General features: G+C 45.4%; 1 protein-coding gene across 3 annotated transcripts in view; it reads right to left on the minus strand.

The window, feature by feature from the left end:
- LOC132407058 (fatty acyl-CoA hydrolase precursor, medium chain-like) overlaps positions 1-7869 on the minus strand; it is a 66630-nt gene extending 58761 nt beyond the window's left edge. For 2 of the 3 annotated variants that reach the window (XM_059993305.1, XM_059993304.1), the window contains exons 1-2: positions 7771-7869; positions 4605-4809 (exon numbers count right to left, since the gene is read on the minus strand). In XM_059993305.1, coding sequence (XP_059849288.1) covers positions 4605-4809; positions 7771-7828 — 263 coding nt within the window. In that variant the 5' untranslated portion in view covers positions 7829-7869. Of the gene's footprint in view, positions 1-4604; positions 4810-7703 lie in introns of all 3 variants that reach the window. The other variant, XM_059993306.1, reaches the window with a different exon arrangement.
- Positions 7870-21164: the final 13295 nt, after the last annotated feature.

The raw sequence follows: 21164 nt of genomic DNA on the forward strand, positions 1-21164 counted from the left end.
CTGTGCATTAGTTCCTAATAGTTATCCACGGAGGAATTCATCCAGTGTACACTGCCGTGTTCTTTTGATCGACAGTAAGTGAACAAAATCAGCACAAATACCTCGTACACATATGGACGGCCTTCATCGCCTTTCTGAATAAAGTCAAATAACAAAAAAAGTCAAAAATCGCTGCTTTTTGAATCAGCATCCATCAGTCCAAATGGATAACACAACACAAGCACACACAACAGACACTATTTGAAAATGCACAGCGTAGTGTCAAATAGTCACACAAGTGGACACAACTGATGCTAGTTAGAAACTGTCGGCAACAGTCCCCTGTCCCAATTAAGTGCACAGTGTCCCAAATAGACAAAGGGAATCACTGTATTAATTCATTGCCACAGACAGTTCCGGAGGCCAAGTCATTGTTCACATTTAAAGCAGAAATTGATATGTTAAGGCAGCCTTTCTCACCATGTTTTGCCCTGGAGGAACTCCTGAAATAATTTTAACATCTCAGGGAACCCCTGCGTAAAATTATTATATCTACAGCTCATGGTGCGTTAGTGTGATCAGTAAGTCGCAGATATAATCATCCAAAAATAATTGTCAATGCTCTGTTGAGTAGAGAATAAATTTTTAGCCAAGCTTTCTTCAAAGCAAATAGTTAAGCTTAGCTTACCTTTCTTGAAATTAATCTTTAATAAATTTTAAGAACTCATAAGGCAAACATAATAAATTTCTGTTAAATAACTGGCTTAAGCCAAGATGGGATTTAATTTTTCTAGGATAGGCTTGGTAGATTTAACATAGAAACATTGAAACAGAGAAAACCTACGGCACAATACAGGCCCTTCAGCCCACAATGCTGTGCTGAACATGTACTTACTTTAGAAATTACCTAGGGTCACCCATAGCCTTCTATTTTTCTGAGCTCCATGTACTTGTCCAGGAGTATCTTAAAAGACCCTATCGTTTCTGCCTCTACCACAGTCGCCAGCAGCCCATTCAACACACTCACATTCTCTCTGTAAAAGACTTACCCTGACATCTCCTCTGTACATTCTCCCCAGCACCTTAAAACTTTGCCCTCTCATGCCAGCAATCTCAGCCCTGGGAAAAGCCTCTGACTATCCACATGATCAATGCCTCTCATCATCTTATACACCTCTATCAAGTCATCTCTCTGCTCCATCATGGGTATCAGCTGGCAGGATCTTGCCTTTAACAACGAGGTCTTGGCGAAGGTTCAACTTTCAAGCACTGAAGCCACTTCTGTGCTCAGGCAACTCTGCTGGCCTGGCCACGTGTCTCGCATAGACAACGCCAGGTTACGAAAGCAGTACAACACTCTCAGTACCAGAGAGATCGTGGTATCCCGCGCAAGAGCTACAAAGACCAACTTAAGCAGCAGCTCTCTCAGGCAGGTATTGAGGCCAATCACTGGCAGCAGCCGGCTTGTGACAGAGTCCGCTGGAGAATGCTGATCCAGGGAACAGACAAGAAATTTGAGCAATCCAGGGACGAGACTTCTGTAGAGAAGGATCCTACTACTCAAGCACCTGCATCTCAACTGTTCCCGTGTCCCTACTGTTCTAGAGTCTGCAGATCAAAAATTGACCTCTACAGTCATCAACAATCTTTCCACTGCTCCTCAGGACTCGTCTTCCCTCTTGATCTTCACAAGCGAAGAACCAACCACCAGCATGTTTGGGTGTGAAACCTTTTCAATTTTTCGTTTTGCATCTTATCCAAGCATTTTAGAGTCTATTAGAGTTTTTCGAGGAGGTTACCAGGAAAGCGGATGAAGGGAAGGCAGTGGATGTCGTCTACATGGACTTCGGTAAGGCCTTTGACAAGGTCCCACATGGGAGGTTAGTTAGGAAGATTCAGTCGCTAGGTATACATGGTGAGGTTGTAAACTGGATCAGACATTGGCTCAATGGGAGAAGCCAGAGAGTGGTAGTGGAGGGTTGCTTTTCTGAGTGAAGGCCTGTGACTAATGGTGTGCTACAGGGATCAGTGCTGGGTCCATTGTTATTTGTCATCTATATCAATGATCTGGATGATAATGTGGTAAACTGGATCAACAAATTTGCTGATGATACAAAGATTGGAGGTGTAGTGGACAGTGAGGAAGGTTTTCAAAGCTTGCACAGGGATATGGACCAGCTGGAAAAATGGGCTGAAAAATGGCAGATGGAGTTTAATACAGACAAGTGTGAGGTATTGCACTTTGGAAGGGCAAATCAAGGTAGAACATACAAGGTAAATGGTGGGATACTGAGGAGTGCAGTAGAATAGAGGGATCTAGGAATACAGATACAAAATTCCCTAAAAGTGGCATCACAGGTAGATAGGGTAGTAAAGAGAGCTTTTGCTACATTGGCCTTTATAAATCAAAGCACTGAGTGTAATGAGTTGGAATGTTATGGTGAGGTTGTATAAGACATCGGTGAGGCCGAATTTGGAGTATTGTGTGCAGTTTTGGTCACCGAATTACAGGAAGGATATTAATAAGGTTGAAAGAGTGCAGAAAAGGTTTACAAGGATGTTGCCGGGACTTGAGAAACTGAATTACAGAGAAAGGTTGAATAGGTTAGGACTTTATTCCCTGGAGTGTAGACGAACAAGGGGTGATTTGATAGAGGTATATAAAGTTATGACGGGTATAGAGAGAGTGAATGCAAGCAGGCTTTTTCCACTGAGGCTAGGGGAGAAAAAAACCAGAGGACATGGGTTAAGGGCAAAGGGGGAAAAATTTAAAGGGAGCATTGGGGTGGGGGGGTTTCTTCATACAGAGAGTGGTAGGAGTGTGGAATGAGCTGCCGGGCTCACTTTTAACATTTAAGAAAAACTTGGACAGGTATATGGATCAGAGGGGTTTGGAGGGATATGAGCCAGGTGCAGGTCTGTGGGACTAGACAGAAAAATGGTTCAGCACAGCCAAGAAGGGCCAAAAGGCCCGTTTCTGTGCTGTAATGTTCTATGGTTCTATGGTTCTATTTTATCCACTATAATTTTACTTGCTGACATTATTGGGTTCTCATTAACTGTGTGACTTTTCCTTTTCTGGGTAATAAGTCTGCTACTAAACAACTTGCTTCCTGAGACTTATTGACTGTGACTTTATTAACAAAAACTTTACTTGGTTTTGAGTTAAAATGATCAGCACTTTTACATATCATACGGCTGTGATTTACTGTTTAGTATCTTTTCAATTCTGTTGGAGCCGTTTGTAAGCTGTTTGCCACAGACTAGGCACATTGGAATTGGGCAGCTTGGGTCATGTAAACTGCATTGATCAGTAGTTGTCATTGTGAAGAGGGACTTCCCCGTTGTTGCACCAGCTAATGACCCAGAAGTTTGTACCATTAGACATTGGACCGTTAGACATGTCTGAAGAATGCAGGGGTTAATAAAATATTTTAAAAGCGGCATTATGAATAACTAAAGGACAAAACCACAAAAGTACGAAAACTTCACAATGCAATTCACTTCAAACCTACACAATCCACCCTTTGCAATGTTTACAACAGCAGCAAAGTGGCAGATCCTGAGCTGAGTCACGGCGCGTAAAATTTTCTTTTACCTCCAACTTCATACTACACCGGTAAACTTTCTTCGTTCCCATAAGTTAGAGGGCGAGCGCTAGTACTGCGTGATGCACGAAGTTCAAAAAAATGTTTTTTTTTAAAAATCATGATCTCTCGCGGAACCTCGAGCGACCTCTCATGGAAGCCTGGAGTTCTGCGGAACCCCGGTTGAGAAACCTGGGTTATGGGTCAAATGTTACAGGGAGAAGGCAATAAATCTGATGTGATGGAATGGCAGACCAGGCACAATAGACCGACTGGCCGAACCCTCCTCCTGGGGTCTTTTTGTGCGTACTGTTAGAACAGTACAACACAACACAGGCCCTTCAGCCCAAGATACTGTGCTGATCTTTTAACCTATTCCAAGATCAATCAAACACTAACCCCCACCCACCACATGGCCCACGAGTTTTCTTTTATTTATGTGCCTATTTAGGAGATTCTTAAGTGTCTTCACCAGCACCCTTGGCAGAATGTACCATGTAAGAAAACTACCTCTGACGTCCCCCGACACTTACCTCCAATCACATTAAAATTATGCCCCTTGTATTATACATCCAGATCGAATGCTCTCTATGGTGCACCAATGAAAAATTGGTGGGGTCGACACTGACTTGCCTAATTTCTTCAGCTCCCGGAGGAAGTCGAGGTGTTGGTGAGATTTCATGGCAAGAGCTGGCAATGACGGGCCATTCCCACTGCTGCCAACCCTGTCAGCAGGGTAGCAAGGTGGAGACTACAACACTTTACAATGCCAGCTGTAGGACCGGGGTTCAATCCGTGCCACTGTAGGGAGTTTGTACGTTCTCCTTGTGACTGTGTGGGTTTCCTCTGGGCGCCCCAGCTTCCTCCCACATTCTGGTTAGGGTCAGTAAGTTGTGAACACGCTACTTTGCCTTAGCATGGCGATACTTGCGGGATACCCCAAGCACGATCCTCGCTGATTTAATTCACTGTGAACAACACATTTCACCGTATGTTTTGATGTACATCTGACAAATAAAACTGATCTGTAATATTTACCCTGGAGCGAAGGTCGTCGCCTTTCGTGTTCCTGTCCACGTCTCTGGAGTCTGCGGGACGGAGAACCTCAAGGGACCAACTGGCGGCTTCGCAAAAGGGATACCGAGGTAGTTATAGACGGGCTTGGCCATTCCCTTCACCGACACCTGCTTCCCCTCCAGGGCTCCGTACTTGGTGACGACAATCGGAGGTCCATCATCTGCATCTGAGAGACCAGGACAGGGTTAGAGACTCCCGTTCTGGCTGCCCTACGCCCAATATCATCTTGTACACCTCCATCACGTCACCTCTCATCCTCCTTCATTCCAAAGAGAAAAGGCTCAGCTCACGTAACCTCTCCTCATAGGAATGTCCCCGTAACCTATATTTTTATATATTATGTTGTATGTGCGTAATTTACGTTCAGTTGATGTCATTTATAAGTGTCATATTTGTGATGTACTGTACTACTGCTGGGAGAAATCACATTTTTACGGCATTTATCCTATCGGACCATAAGAATTAGGAGCAGAATTAGGCCATTCAGCCCGTCGAGTTTGCTGACGGTAACTTGAATCTGAAATGCAAAGAATAGAATCAGAGCCATTCGGCCTCCGTCCCGGACAGAAGGCAAATACCTTCAAATCTGACCTCATCCTCCCAGCATTCCCGTCAACATGCTTCCGAACTTCCGCAGTGAAACGTGTCTGTCACGTATCGGCGGGACAAGAACAACAACGGTGGTCCATGGGCCTGGCGAACGGGTTAGTTAGTTCAGGCAGATGCTACAGAAGCCAGTTTCCAATTTTTTGAATCAGTGTTTTCATCTACAAAGTTAATTTCATAGTTCAAAGTAAATTTATTATCAAAGCCATCATATTCTACCCTTAGAGGCATTCACATTACAACAGAGAAACACAATAAAATTAATGACATGACACACAAAGACGGACAAACAACCAATAAGCAAAGGACAAAATGCATATAGAAAAATAGATAGACACAGACAGAGAACACGAGTTGTTGAAAGTTCAGAGTAGAGGTGAGAGTTTGTTCTCACAGCAGGAAATTCACCTGTACCAGGAAGGAAAAGAATGGGATGACTTTTGCACAATTGTACAGCAAACTCCTGGGACTCTGAAATAGTCGTTGGTTTCCCGAAACAGATTGAAACCAATCCTTGATTCCTCCTGTAACTATTGAGGAACTTCCTAAAAATCTAACATAGCAATCTGCTCTCCCGTGATGATGAGTGCATCCTGCTACGTCTGTTCAGTTTTCAAGAAGTGATTTCACAAACTTTCGGTAACAGAAGTCTGGAAACACGAGACGGAAAGGCCATGATTCCACACTTCATTCACAGGAGGCTTTCGAAGACACTGAGTGAGACGCGTCTTCTTCTCCTGCACCATCAGGAGCCCAGAGAAACACTCAATACTTCAGCAACAAATTCTTCCCCTCCGCCATCAGGTTCTGAATGAAAAATGAACCCATGAACTCTCCCTCACTACTTTTACTTGTTTTATTCTCCTTTCACACTACTCACTTTATTTAATTATATATGTTATTGTAATTAAATTTTGTAATTATTATCCTGCATTGCAATGTACTGCTGTCACAAAACAAAACATAAGCTGAACATTTGCCAGAAACAACTTTAGGCCTTCGTGAAACGAGAGAACACGTAGAACTGCCAAGCAGTGATTTTGCAATCTTGTGCGTTAGGAAATAAAACTCTTCATCCGAGCCAAGTAAACAGGAGAGATCCCTCTTGACCGGGAGACATCCCTCTTGACCGGGAGACATCCCTCTTGACCGGGAGACATCCCTCTTGTCCGGGAGACATCCCTCTTGTCCGGGAGAGATCCCTCTTGTCCGGGAGAGATCCCTCTTCACCGGGAGAGATCCCTCTTCAGCTTATGAGAGGCATAGATAGAGTAGGCAGATAGTACTTTTCCCTGGGTTGAAAGGGCAAATTCGTTAAGTTTAAGGGAGGTGTGCAGGAACAGGTTAGTTTATTTTTCTCAAAGAAAGGAATCTGGGATTCCATCAGCTTTCTAATCTACAATGATGCTTGAAGTTGAAAGTGAAAGGAAATTCAGAATCAGGTTTACTGTCACTGCTAAGTTTGTTTGTGTGACAGTACAGTGCAAGAGAAAAATACGACAAGTTACAAAAACAATGCATCATCATCATCATCATCATTATTATTACGCGCCGTGTCGTATGACGTGACCGATCGTGGTCTTTCCATGACCACGATTATTCTTGGCAAAGTTTTTCTACAGAAGTGGTTTGCCATTGCCTTCTTCTGGTCAGTGACGGAGGACCCAACCATTATCAATACGCTTCAGAGATTGTCTGCCTGGTGTCAGTGGTCGCATAACCAGGACTTGTGAGGCACACTAGCTACTCATATGACCATCCACCACCTGACTCTCATCGGGGTAGGGGCTAAGCAGGTGCTCAGGTGTGACCTGCAGGCTTACGGAGGGCAAGAGCACCTTAAATTCCCTTTGGTAGAGGCATATCTCCACCCCGCCAATAATGCCCAGCAATCTTGATAAAACTCCCCTGCACTCTCTCCTGTCATGGGCAACCAGGACTGCAAGGTGAGACCAGAATTCAGTTGAAGGCAATGACAGAACCTTGGGAATAGACCCCAACCTTCACCAGTGCCCTGCTGGGACCTAGACACAAGTGAGTTCCTATCCCCACGCTGGGGCTCTCTGCCAGCTGATCCCATTATCCAATATTGATTTTTGACTCTGAACTCCGAAAAAAACATTCGGATTGTTTCCGATTTTACTCCCAGTCCACCATAGCGATAGGAGCAGAATTAGGCCATTCAGCCCATCAGTACTGCTCAATCATTCGATCAGCGCTTCTTTACTATTCCTCTCAACCCCATTCTTCCCGCAACCTTTGACGCCCTGACTAATCAAGTATCTATCAACCCCGCTTTAAATATACTCAATAACTCCTCCAGAGTAAACTGCATGCCAACCCGGGCCCGTCAGCTCAACAATCACCCCCTCACACCACCGCACCGGACCCGCCTCGGACCCCAGCAAGTCAACAACGAGGCTGCTCGAACCAGCAGGACGAATGCCCGCAGACCTGCTCGGGGCCCTTGAGGAGCAAAGAGGTGAAGGTGCGTCCGCTCCCCGCTGGATTCACCCCTCACCTGCGGCCGAAGCCACCACCAGGACGCCGAGCAGCGCCACCGACCAGCCGGACAGCATCTCGCCGATTGCAGGTGGCCGGCTTCGGCGGCGGATGATATACCGGCCCGGGAGGGAGCGTCGGCATAATCTTGTTCTGTCAGCCGACGAAAAACGCCAGCGCTCACCACGGAGCCGAAAACGAAAACACTTAGAGACAGTCCCCAAAGCTGGACCCGGCAAAGTCCGAAACGGACGATTGTGAAAGGGGAACGGACTTTGCAAAACGAGCAAACTTTCAGTTTTCAATTTTATTTCAAAAATAGCCTTCAATTGTAACATATACGTACACACTCACACACACACACAAAAGATTCACGTTTCAAGATTGTTCAGAGACACTTCCAGTAAACAAACACACAAATGTGAGATGCTGAAGATGTTCTATCGGTCAGTTGTGGAGAGAGCCCTCTTCTTTGTGGTGGCGTGCTGGGGAGGCAGCATTAAGAAGAGGGCCGCCTCACGTCTTAATAAGCCGGTAAGGAAGGTGGGCTCTGTCGTGGGCACAGAACTGGAGAGTATGACATCGGTGGCAGAGCGGAGGGCGCTGAGTAGGCTCCGGTCAATCATGGAAAACCCTGAACGTCCTCTGTACAGCACCATCCAGAGACAGAGAAGCAGCTTCAGTGGCAGGTTGCTGTCAATGCAATGCTCCTCAGACAGGATGAAGAGATCATTACTCCCCAACGCCATTCGGCTCTACAATTCAACCACCAGGCAAGACATGTTAAGTGCCGGGGTTAGAACTGAGCTTAAGTTACCACTCAATGCACTTTAGTAAACTATTTAAGAACTTTTTAAAAGCTATTTATTAATGCTTTTTGGGAGGGTGATTTTAGATGCATATAAATACTGTATGTAATTAGTTTTGCTACAATAAGTGTATGGGACACTGGAAAAATGTTGAATTTCCCCTTGGGGATGAGTAAAGTATCTGTCTATCTATCTATCTATGTAAAGGAGAACAAAATAATTGTTACTCCCGACCCGATAATGAACAAGAAACACAAAAAAATAAAGAACAACATAATAATAATAAAACACAGTCAATGTAAATACATCAATTAGCTTAAATACACAGTCTGATTGTATGTCCATAAAGTGACGCTGGGCGCAGGAGTGTCTGTACGTCAGGTGACCGGCAGGAAGTGATAAAGTGGTGATAAAGACCACTGACACCAGCCAGGCAAGAGGGATGTCTCCTGGTGAAGAGAGATGGTGGTATCTGGGGGTGTGGAGGGGCGGATTAGTGGGCGGGGGTGTTGATCAAAGTAACTGTTTTTGAGTCTGGCCATCCTGGAGTGGACACTACGTAGCCTCCTCCCTGATGGGAGAGGGACAAACAGTCCATGAGCAGGGTGGCTGGGATTCTTCCTGATGGTACTGGTTACTGTTCGAGTCTGGTGGTCCAGGCGTGGACGCTACGCAGCCTCCTCCCCGATGGGAGTGGGACAAACATGAATTATCATACATTCATGGACTTTGCCACCACAGATCTGAACCAAATTCAGGTTTGTCACATGTACATTCAGACATTCAGTGAAGTCTGTGGAATTTATTACCATGGGCTGCAGTGGAGGCCAAGTCATTGGGTGTATTTAATACAGAGTTTGATAGGTTCTTGATCAATTAGGACACCAAAGAAGGCTGAAGAATGGGGTTGAGAGGGATAATAAATCGGCCATGATGGAATGGTGGACAGACTCGATGGGCTGAATGGACCATGTCTTCTGGGAAATGTGTTGTTTGCTTTAACAACCAATACACCCAAGAGTGTGTTCGGGGCAGCTTGCAAGTGTCAACACAGGTTCTGGTGCCAATATAGCATGGCCACAATGTTCAACAGAACAGAACAAGAACAAAACAAAAGACAAAGCAAGCCCCTTCCCACCCTCCCCACCACTCACCCACTCAGACAGACAGGCCTCCAACGCAAGGACAGGTCATCCCCAGGCCTCCAAACCTTGTCCCCAGACTCTCAGACATTGGGTCTGCGACTTTCAGTCCCTGGGACAAACTCCCAGGCATCTGATCTCTAAATTGCAGACAAGCCAACCCAGTCAGGACTTCAACCTTTGGGCCTCTGTCTCCACATGATGAACCCTGCCCTTTGCCCTCTGATTTTAGCTGAGTTGGATATCAGCGACAGGACTCATTGCTCATGGGTTTGACCTTTGGGCCTCAACTTCCAAAACTGCACTGACCTATGACATTGGTGGCCTGAGGGGAGGTGGGAGGTGGGAGGGGTGGCATCAATCCTCATATCTCCCACCCATACTGACCTCTGACCTGGGACTGGCAGACAAACTCCAAACTGCTGTTCCTGCCCCCGTTCCTCATTTACTGCCCCTGACCTCTAACTCCCCTCGGCCCCTGTCCCTAAATGCTAACCGACCCCGGAGTGTGAGTGTGAATCTGAGGCTGAAGAATATGGACTGTCCTGGGTCTGGAGGACGGTGTGTGTGGGTGGGAGGAACGGGGCTTCTTTCATTGTTGTTGTTTTGATGTTTGTTGTGTTCTGTGTTGTTCTGATGCTTGTTGTGTTGTTTGTTGTTTTGTCGTGCATTGTGGGAATGCTGTGTTGGCGCCAGAATGAGTGGCGACACTTGCAGGCTGCCCCCAGTACACCTTCAGGTGTGTTTGTTGTTAATGCAAACAACATATTTCACTGTATGTTTTGATGTACATGAGATAAATAATCTTGAATAGAATTCCTCACACTTCCCTCAAAACCATCCCCACGAACCTAAAACGCAACCAAGTTCAAGCCAAAACATTGATGGACATTACAGCTCCTTGCCATCTTCACCATTTACATGACGTCAGGATTTGCTTCCAGTGATAAGCTGTGAGGGCAATTCATTCTTTAATATTCTTTAGTATCTGTTTAGTTTAGTATCTGTCCCTCCTGTTTTGTGCCCCCTCATGGCTTGTTATTTTGCTGTCAATTAATAAAGTCATCACTAACCATTAAATCATCTCCTCTGCTCTGCCTCTGGGCCAAGCCTCCTCTGTATTTCCCAACTGGATGAGTGATTACTGGATTCATCGTGAAGTTCTTAACTGTTCTGTGTAACATCTTTTGGAAAATGAGTTAAGGGGGTGTGATAAGAGTGAGAGGCTGTGGGTACAGGAGGACTTGAATCATGATCAGGTTCTGGAGAGACTGGAAGAGATTCTGCAGATGCTGGAAATCCAGAGAAACACACACAGATGCTGGAGGAACTCAGCAGGTAAGACAACATCTATAGACAGGAATAAACAGTTGATGTTTCGGGCCGAAACCTGTCTTGATGAAGGGTGTTGGCCTGAAATATCGACTGTTCATCTTCCTCCATAGATGCTGCCTGACCTGTTGATTTCCTCAGCATTTTGTGTGTGTTATTTTCACTGTACTTGTATATGTGGCAGTAATGAACCAATTTAAATTCCATTTCCACAGGATAGAAGCTATTCTTGAGTCTGGTGGTACGTATTTCCGTGCTTTCATATCTTCTGCCCTTCATCTCGTTCAGCAAATGACTTCCCAGCTGTTCACTTAACCCTCCCCCCAGTTACCCCTATCACCTACCACCGAGTACTTCTTCCTCTTCCTCTCCGACCACTCCCCCACCTTCTTGCAGATGTCGAATTATCGGGTGAACAATGTAGTCTTTGGGGTAACTGCAAGTCTATCGCTTTGCTCACGCCTGAGTGCTGGTAACAGGGGCACTTTTCTTTTGCTGCTGGGGGGAGGGGGATGGTTGTTCACTGCCGCTTACGCGCAGGAGGGGGGAGCTGAGGAGGCTTTGGGGTTCTAACATTTAACTGTCATTCATTCTTTGGGGCACTCCTCTGTTCTCGTTGGTGGTTGTGAAGAAAAAGCATTTCAGGGTGTACAGTCAAGGTGGTAGTCAGGGAGTGAGGGAGTCTGAAAGGTTTAGATTGTTTGCGGGTGGATCATCTCTGTACAATGACTCAGTGACCACAGAGGTACTTCAGTAAGGCCACCCTTACACAAGGGTAAACATACATGGCGAGTACACTTGATCATTGAAGAATGTAACTGACCTGGACTACAATAAAAGAACTGGAGCTCTTTACACTGACTAGGAAATCTGATGGCTGCTTCAAATGATTATTTTTCTGAGGTGGTAAAGTGAGAAAATAATTGACACAGCTTGGCAAGTTGGTAACAAGACCAGATGTGAGATTATAAGACATAGGATCAAATTGGGCCATTTGGCCCATCATGTCTGCTCCGCCATTCCATCATGGAAGATTTATTATCCCTCTCAAACACATTCTCCTGGCTTCTCTCTGTAACCTTTGATGCCCTGACAGATCAAGGACCTATCAACCTTTGCTTAAAATATACTCAATGATTTGGCCTGCACAGCTGTCTGTGGCAATGAATTCCACAGATTCACCACTTCCTTTCTCCTCTTCTCTGGTCTAAAAGAACGTCCTTTTATTCTGAGGCTCTGCCTTCTGATCCTAGATTCCCCACAATAGGAAACATCATCACATCTACTCAATCTAGACTTTTCAGTATTCAACAGGTTTTGATTGAATCCGTACGTGCTGCCTGAGACATCACCTTTCAAACCCACCACCTCTACCAACTGCAAAAACATGGAATTTTTTTAATATTGAAGAGAGAGGAGCTCATCAACAAAACTCACTCAGGAGTAATAGATGAAGAGAAAATAAAACACTGGATCTTGTTTGCAAATGTTAAATACTCACACAGCTCCCCCCTCCCCCCACCACTTGGAAGGTCAGATCACAACCTGTACAAGCCCAAAGTACAACAACAGCTAACTACCACCAAGATAGTAAAGAAATGGTTTCCAAAGCCCATTGACACCTGAAGGGCTGCTTTGAGGTTACTGACTGAAATGTGCTTTGTGAACCATGTGGGGAGGACATCAATGGACTTACTGATTGCATCACTGGCTACATCAACCTCTATGTGGACACTTAGACAATAGACAATAGACAATAGGTGCAGAAGTAGACCATTCGGCCCCTCGAGTCTGCACCGCCATTCTGAGATCATGGCTGATCATTCACTATCAATACCCAGTCCCTGCCTTGTCCCCATATCCCTTGATTCCCCTATCCATCAGATATCTATCTAGCTCCTTCTTGAAAGCATCCAGAGAATTGGCCTCCACCATCTTCCGAGGCAGTGCATTCCACATCTCCACAACTCTCTGGGAGAAGAAGCTCTTCCTCAACTCTGTTTTAAATAACTGACCTCTTATTCTCAATCCATGCCCTCTGGTACTGGACTCTCCCAACAGCTGGAACATATTTCCTGCCTCAATACTATCAAATCCTTTAATTATCTTAGACGTTTCAATCAGATCCCCTCTCAATCTCCTCAATTCCAGCGTGTACAAGCCCAATCTCTCCAACCTCTCTGTGTAAGACAGCCCTACCATCCCAGGAATCAACCTAGTGAATCTACGCTGCACTTCCTCAATTGCCAGAATGTCCTTCCTTAAACCTGGAGACCAAAACTGTACACAATATTCCAGGTGTGGTCTCACCAGGGCCCTGTACAAATGCAAAAGGACATCCTTGCTCTTGTACCCAATTCCCCTTGTAATAAAGGCCAACATTCCACTTGCCCTCTTCACTGCCTGTTGCACTTGCTCATTCACCTCATTGACTGATGAACTAGGACTCCTAGGTCTCTTTGCATTTCTCCCTTACCTAACTCTACACCGTTCAGACAATACTCTGCCCTCTTGTTCCTGCTTCCAAAGTGGATAACTTCACATTTATTCACATTGAATGACATCTGCCAAGTATCTGCCCACTCACCCAGCCTATCCAAGTCTCCCTGTATTCTCCTAACGTCCTCTTCACATGTCACACTGCCACCCAGTTTAGTATCGTCAGCAAACTTGCTGATATAGTTTTCAATGCCCTCATCTAAATCGTTGACATAAATCATAAAGAGCTGTGGTCCCAATACAGAGCCCTGTGGTACCCCACTAGTCACCTCCAGCCAGTCCGAGAAACACCCATTCACTGCTACCCTTTGCTTTCTATCTGCCAACCAGTTTTCTATCCATGTTGAAACCCTGCCCCCAATGCCATGAGCTCTGATTTTACTCACCAATCTTCTATGTGGCACCTTATCGAATGCCTTCTGAAAATCTAGGTACACAACATCCACTGGCTTACCCTCGTCTAACATCCCTGTTACACCCTCAAAAAACTCCAACAGATTAGTCAAGCATGATTTGCCCTTGGTAAATCCATGCTGGCTCGGCCTAATCCTATTACTGCCATCAAGATATGCCACTATTTTGTCCTTAATAATGGACTCAAGCATCTTCCCCACGACTGACGTTAGGCTAACAGGGCGATAGTTCTCCGTTTTCTCCTTCCCTCCCTTCTTGAAAAGTGGGATAACATTAGCCACTCTCCAATCTTCAGGAACTGATCCTGAATCTAAGGAACATTGGAAAATGATTACCAATGCATCCGCAATTTCCTGAGCCACCTCTTTTAGAACCCTCGGATGCAGACCATCTGGACCCGGGGATTTATTAGCCTTCAGTCCTACCAGTCTACTCATCACAGTTTCTTTCCTAATGTCAATCTGTTTCAATTCCTCTGATATCTTATGACCCTGGCCCATCCATACATCTGGGAGATTGCTTGTGTCCTCCCTGCTGAAGACGGATCTAAAGTACGCATTAAATTCTGTTGCCATTTCCCTGTTTCCCATAACAATTTCTCCCAATTCATTCTTCAAGGGGCCAACATTGTTCTTAACTATCTTCTTTCTCTTCACATAGCTAAAAAAGCTTTTGCTATCCCCTTTTATATTCCTGGCTAGACTGAGCTCATACCTGATTTTTTCTCTCCGTATTGCTTTTTTAGTTAAGATCTGCTGTTCCTTAAAACTTTCCCAATCATCTGTATTCCCACTCATCTTAGCCCTGTCATACTTCTTTTTCTTTAATGCTATACAATCTCTGACTTCCTTTGTCAACCACTGTGGCCCCTTCCCCCTCTTTGAATCCTTCCTTCTCATTGGAATGAACTGCTTTTGCATCTTTTGTATTATCCCCAAGAATATTTGCCACTGCTGATCCACTGTCTTTCCTGCCAGGGCATCCGCCCATTTAACTTTGGCCAGCTCTTCCCTCATGGCTCCGTAGTCTCCTTTATTTAATTGCAACACTGACACCTCTGATCTGCCCTTATCCCTCTCAAATTGTAGATAAAAACATCATGTTATGATCACTACTTCCTAATGGCTCCTTTACTTCAAGATCACTTATCAATTCCTGTTCATTACACATCACCAAGTCCAAAATAGCCTCGTTCCTGGTTGGCTCAAGCACAAGCTGTTCCAAAAATACATCCCTCAGACACTCCACAAACTCCCTATCCTGGGGTCCAGCACCTACCTGATTCTCCCAGTTCACCTGCATGTTGAAATCTCCCATAACGACTACATTACCTTTAGCACATGCCAATGTTAACTCCCTAATCAACTTGTACCCAATATCCAAGCTACTGTTTGGAGGCCTGTACACAACACCCATTAGGGTCTTTTTACCCTTACTGTTCCTCAGCTCAATCCACACAGACTCTACTTCCCCTGTTCCCAAGTCACCTCTTGCTAAGGACTGAATCTCATTCCTCACCAACAGGGCCACCCCACCCCCTCTTCCCATATTTCTGTCTCTACGATAGCACGTATACCCTGGTACACTCAATTCCCAGGCCTGATCCCCTTGCAGCCATGTCTCCGTTAACCCAACAATATCGTAGTTCCCCATTTTCATCTGAGCTTCAAGCTCATCTGTCTTATTTCTGACACTACGCGCATTCAAGTATAGAATTCTTAGCCCATTCCTCCTCTCTTTGCTTAAAACACTGTCTATTGTACCTAACCCAGCTCCTTGAACTTCCATCGGGCTAATTGCACCTTGAATTTTGATGACCTTCTCAAGATCACCCAAACCTTCTACACATTTAACTTCATGCTCCTTCTGACCAACTCTCTGTACATGTAACTTTTCCAACACATGTTCTGTCTCACCTTTCACCTTTACACAATTAATATTTGGGAAACGTGTATTCCCCACCTGTCCCTTATCTTTCATCATATCACCTTCTCTCGTAATCTGGATCCCTGCCCCCTGCACATCTAGTTTAAACCCCCCCGAGCAGCACTGGCAAACACTCCTGCAAGAATGTTAGTACCCCTCCGGTTCAGATGTAGACCGTCCCTTCAAAACAGATCCCAATGTCCCTGGAACAAAGACCAATTATCCAAAAACCTGAACCCTTCCTTTCTGCACCATGCTCTCAGCCTCGTATTAATGTGCATAATCATTCTATTCTTTGCCTCACTCGCACGTGGCACAGGTAGCAATCCTGAGATTGTCACCCTGGAGGTCCTGCCTTTCAGCTTCCCTCCTAACTCCCTGAACTCTCTAAGCAGGACCCCCTCACTCACCTTACCTACATCATTGGTCCCTACATGGACCACTACATCTGGGTTCATGCCCTCACTCTCAAGAATAGCCTGCACCCGATCTGCGATGTCCCGGACCCTGGCACCAGGGAGGCAACATACCATCCGAGACTCCCGATCTGCCCCACAAAATCTCCTATCTGCCCCCCTAACTATAGAGTCCCCTAAAACTATCGCTCTCTTCTCTTCCCTCCTCCCCTTTCTAGTTGAGGGTTCAACCTCTGTGCCAGAGGCAGGACCACTGCAACTCATTCCTGGTAGGTCATCCCCATCAACAGTATCCAGTACAGTATACATTGTTAATGGGAATGGCCGCAGGGGTGCTCTGCTCTCTCTGCCTGCTCCCCCTGCCTCTCTGGACCGTCACCCATCTGCCTAAATCTTGGTTTTTTGGTGTGACTACCTCCTGATAACTCCTATCTATCTCTGCCTCCACCTCCCGAATGATCCGTAGTTCATCCAGCTCCTGCTCCAACTGCCTAACTCGGTCTGATAGGAGCTGCAGCTGGACGCACCTTTTACAGGTGTGGTCATCAGGGACAACTGTGTTGACCCTGACTTCCCACATACTGCATACGGAGCACACCACTGCTCTGACTGTCTCCCCCATTACCTGAACTGGATTAATAGAATAAGTCTAAAAAGCACCTAGCGACCTTACCTTCTTCCCCTCAGCGAGCAATCACACAGGCTTACCGAAGTCCCCTTACGCCGAAGCCCACTTAGCCAAAGTCCAGGACTCTGCTTCCACGGACTCCACTTAGCCAAAGCCCAGGACTCTGCTTCCACGGACTCCGCTGCCCGCTCGACGCTTCCGAAAGTGGAGAAAGTCTAGGTCCAGAGGGCACAGCTTCACAATAGGAGGCGTCCCTTTAGAACAGAGCCGAGGAGGAATTTCCTCAATTTCTTCAGCCAGAGGGTGGTGAAACTGTGGAATTCATTGCCACAGATGGCTGTGGAGACCAAGTCAATGGGTGTATTTAGAATGGAAGTTGATAGGTTCATGGTTAGTCAGGTTGTTAAAAGTGACAAATGATTTGGAAATGATCCCCAGTTCAGCAGATTACCTGAGGCATCATGTCTCCTTTAAGACATTGATCAAGTCAAGAGACTGACTTACAAAATGGAGAACCCAGTCTTCTTCATAAAATGGCCGCCTCCATCTCCTCCCTCATGGCAAGAACAAAGGCAATTGGTCATCTGCTTCAACTGTTCTTGATTCATTTGAATTCACTGATTTGCAGTCTGTAGTCCTTCCTGGCCAGCAATGTCATGTGCTGTATTGTGGCCACATAGCAACAAATTTCACGATTGGTCAATGATGATAAAGCTTATTCTGATTAAATCTAACATCCAAAGTGCCAGTTTTAGTACCTTCTCTGGGATTTGTAACCCTTGCAACATGGAATGGAAGCTTCTCTTAACCTTAAAGGCAAGAGGAGAGCAGGAATGTAGAGATGTGCTGGTTGGATGAGAAAGTTGCGTCTGATGAAGTGGGGCAAACCCTGGTTGGACCACAGATGGAATATAGTGTTCAGTTCTGGTCACCTCATTACAGGGAGGATGTGGAAACTTCAGAGAGGGTGTGGAAGGAATTTTCCAGGATGCTGTGTGGGGATTAGAGAGCATGTTTTATGAGTAAAGGTTGAGCATGCCAGGGCTTTTCCCTTTGTAGCGAAGGAGGATGAGAGGTGATTGATGGAGGTGTTCAAGATACAAGGAATAGGTAGAATGGACAGCTAGGGCCGAAATGCTAATATCAGGTGATTGGATGAGAGCACAGGGGCGATGGTAGAGGTAGCTGTTTTTTCACAGAGAGCGGTGGGTGTGTGGAATGCACTGCTGGAGCTGGGGGTAGGGTTGGGGGAGGTGGTAGTGGCAGATACATTGCAGACATTTAAAGGACTCTTGCATCAGTAAATGGATGATAGAGAAATGGAGAGCTATGTGGGAGGGAAGGGTTAGATTGATCTTAGAGTAAGTTTAAAGGTCGGCGGCACAAGATTGTGGGCCCAAGGGCCTGTACTGTACCGTAATGTTCTATGTTCTATTTTTAAGCTGCAACTCCCCCAGAATCTTCATCCAATATGGTCCAAAAAGTGTATTTCAAATAAAATCAAAGTCAAGTTTAATTATCGATCAACCATAGCTGAATGAAACAGCGTTCCTCTGGGGCCAAGGTGCAAAACATACACGGCACATTCAAATTGCGAGCAACTAAACATATGTACTGTATACTTGACAGTTGTAACATTGGGAGGGAGGTCAGTGAAAGAATTTGAACAACAAGATAAGAATGTGCCAGTACAGATCAGCAAACAAGACGGGTGGGTGAATGAACGGTGAGAGTTCGGGTTATTCAGTGAGATCAGGTCTTTTTGGTTGCAACTCCACGTCCCCCAAGATCAACCTTTACCCAGCGTGTTATGTTCAAAGTGCACAGAAAAGAACTTGGTTTAAAATGTGCAATGTCACAGGTTTCACTGGTGTTTGTAGGATACTTCAGCACAGAAACAGGCCCTTTGGCCCATCTAGTCGATGCAGATCTGACCTTCTACCAAGACCCATTGATGTGCACCCGGACCATGGCCCTCGATACCTCATTTATCCGTCTATCTGCCCAATTTCCTCTCACAACGTTACAAATGAACCTGCAACCGCAACAGCCAGTGGCAGCTCATTCTACACTCACACCACTGGAAAATCGGAAATGTTACTCCGCTATTTAAGAAGGGTGGGAAGCAGCAGAAAGGAAATGAGAGACCTGTTAGCCTGACATCAGTGGTTGGGCAGTTGTTGGAATTGATTGTTAGGGATAAGATTATGGAATACCCGGAGGCACATGACAAGATAGGCCAAGGCCAGCATGGTTTTCTGAAAGGAAAGTCCTGCCTGACTAACCTACTGCAATTCTTTGAGGAAATTACAAGCAGGGTAGACAAAAGAGATGCAATAGACGTGGTGTACTTGGATTTTCAGAAGGCCTTTATCTTGCTTAGCAAGATAGATTTGTGGCTAAATTTGCCGATGATCAAAGATAGGTGGAGGAGCGGGTAGTATTGAGGAAACAGAGGGCTTGCAGAGAGACTTAGATAGTTTAGGGGAATGGGCAAATAAGTGGCAAATGAAATACAATGTTGGAAAGTGTATGGTCATGAACTTTGGTGGAAGAAATAAATGGGCAGACTATTACTTAGATGGGGAGAGAATTCAAAATGTAGAGATGCAAAGGGACTTGGGAATCCTTGTGCAAGACAACGTAAAGGTTAATCTCCAGGTTGAGTCAGTGGTGAAAAAGGCAAATGTAATGTTGGCATTTATTTCAAGGGCAATAGAATATAAAAACAAGGAGATAACGTTGAGGCTTTGTAAGACATTAGTAAAGCACACTTCAAATATTGTCAACAGCTTTGGGCCCCATATCTCAGAAAGGACGTGTTGTCATTGGAGGTTCAAAAGGATGATTCCAGGAATGAAGGGGTTAACATATAAGGAGTATTTGGCAGCTTTGGGCCTGACTCAATGGAATTTAGAAGAATCTCATTGAACCGTACCAAACTGTCATGGTTCTGGTTGGCCGTTCCCTTTTAACACTACTTTCTCCCCCATTATGCCCCAATTTCAGTCAATTGCTGCTAGTTACCCAATTACCGTACATCTGGCTCTCATCAGAGACTGGGAAATGAATACAATGTCAACTCTATCACAGGTTGCCAGTTTGTTGGTCAATTGTCATGTGATACTTCTTTCCCTGTTCTGATTAGAACCGGTGATTCTAAGTTCCACTCTAGTTTCTGGAGAGTCCCTGTGAATCCCATCTCCTTGTTTCCCCTCTGGTTTCCAGCTCTACGTTCAAGTCTACGCCAGCCTCCCCAACTGAGTCGATGTGCCAGTGTCCTGCACTTGGGTTCTCCTCCGTCGCTCCCGTGTAACAAAAACATTGAAAGGACTAGATAAGGTGGATATGGAGAGGATGTTTTCTATGGTGGGTGTATCCAGAACTAGAGGGAACAGCCTCAAAATTGAGGGTCGACTTTTAGACAGAGGTAAGGAGGATTTTTTTTTATAGCCAGAGAGTGGTGAATCTGTGGAATGCTCTGTCAGGTCTTCAGGCCAAGTCCATGAGAATATTTAAGGCGGAAGTTGATCATTTCCTGATCGGTCAGGGCATCTAAGGGTATAGCGGGAAGGCAGGTGTATGGACTTGAGTGGGATCTGGGATCAGCCATGATGGAATGGTGGAGCAGACTTGATGGGCTGAATGGCCTAATGCTGCTCCTATGTCTTATGGTCTAAGTGTAGACAGAGTCCATGGGGATGAAGCTGGTATTCACAGCTCTCTGCAGTTTACAGTAGTCTTAGACCAGGCTGTGGTGCATCCGAACAGGATGCTGTCTCTGGTAGGTCTATAAAAGTTAGTGAAAGTCAATAGCACCTTGCCAAATTTCATTAGTCTTTAGTCAACATATTTGAATGATGTTGCGGCCATTATGGAGACTTGGATGACTCAGGGGCAGCAATGGTTACTTTGAGTGTCAGGCCTTAGATGTTTCAGAAAGGACAGGGAGGGAGGCAAAAGAGGTGGGGGCTTGGCACTGTTGATCAAAGATGGTGTCACAGCTGCAGAAAAGGAAGAAGACATGAAGGGATTGTCTATGGAGTCTCTGTAGGTGGAAATTAGGAACAGGAAGGGGTCAATAACTCTACTGGGTGTTTTTTATAGACCACTCAATAGTAACAGGGACATCGAGGAGCAGATAGGGAGACAGATTCAGTAAAGGTGTAACAATAACAGGGTTGTCGTGGTGGAAGATTTTAATTTCCCAAATATTGATTGGCATCGCCCAAGAGTGAGGGATTTAG

Source organism: Hypanus sabinus, chromosome 17 (genome assembly GCF_030144855.1).
Source record: "Hypanus sabinus isolate sHypSab1 chromosome 17, sHypSab1.hap1, whole genome shotgun sequence".
NCBI classification, from domain to species: domain Eukaryota; kingdom Metazoa; phylum Chordata; class Chondrichthyes; order Myliobatiformes; family Dasyatidae; genus Hypanus; species Hypanus sabinus.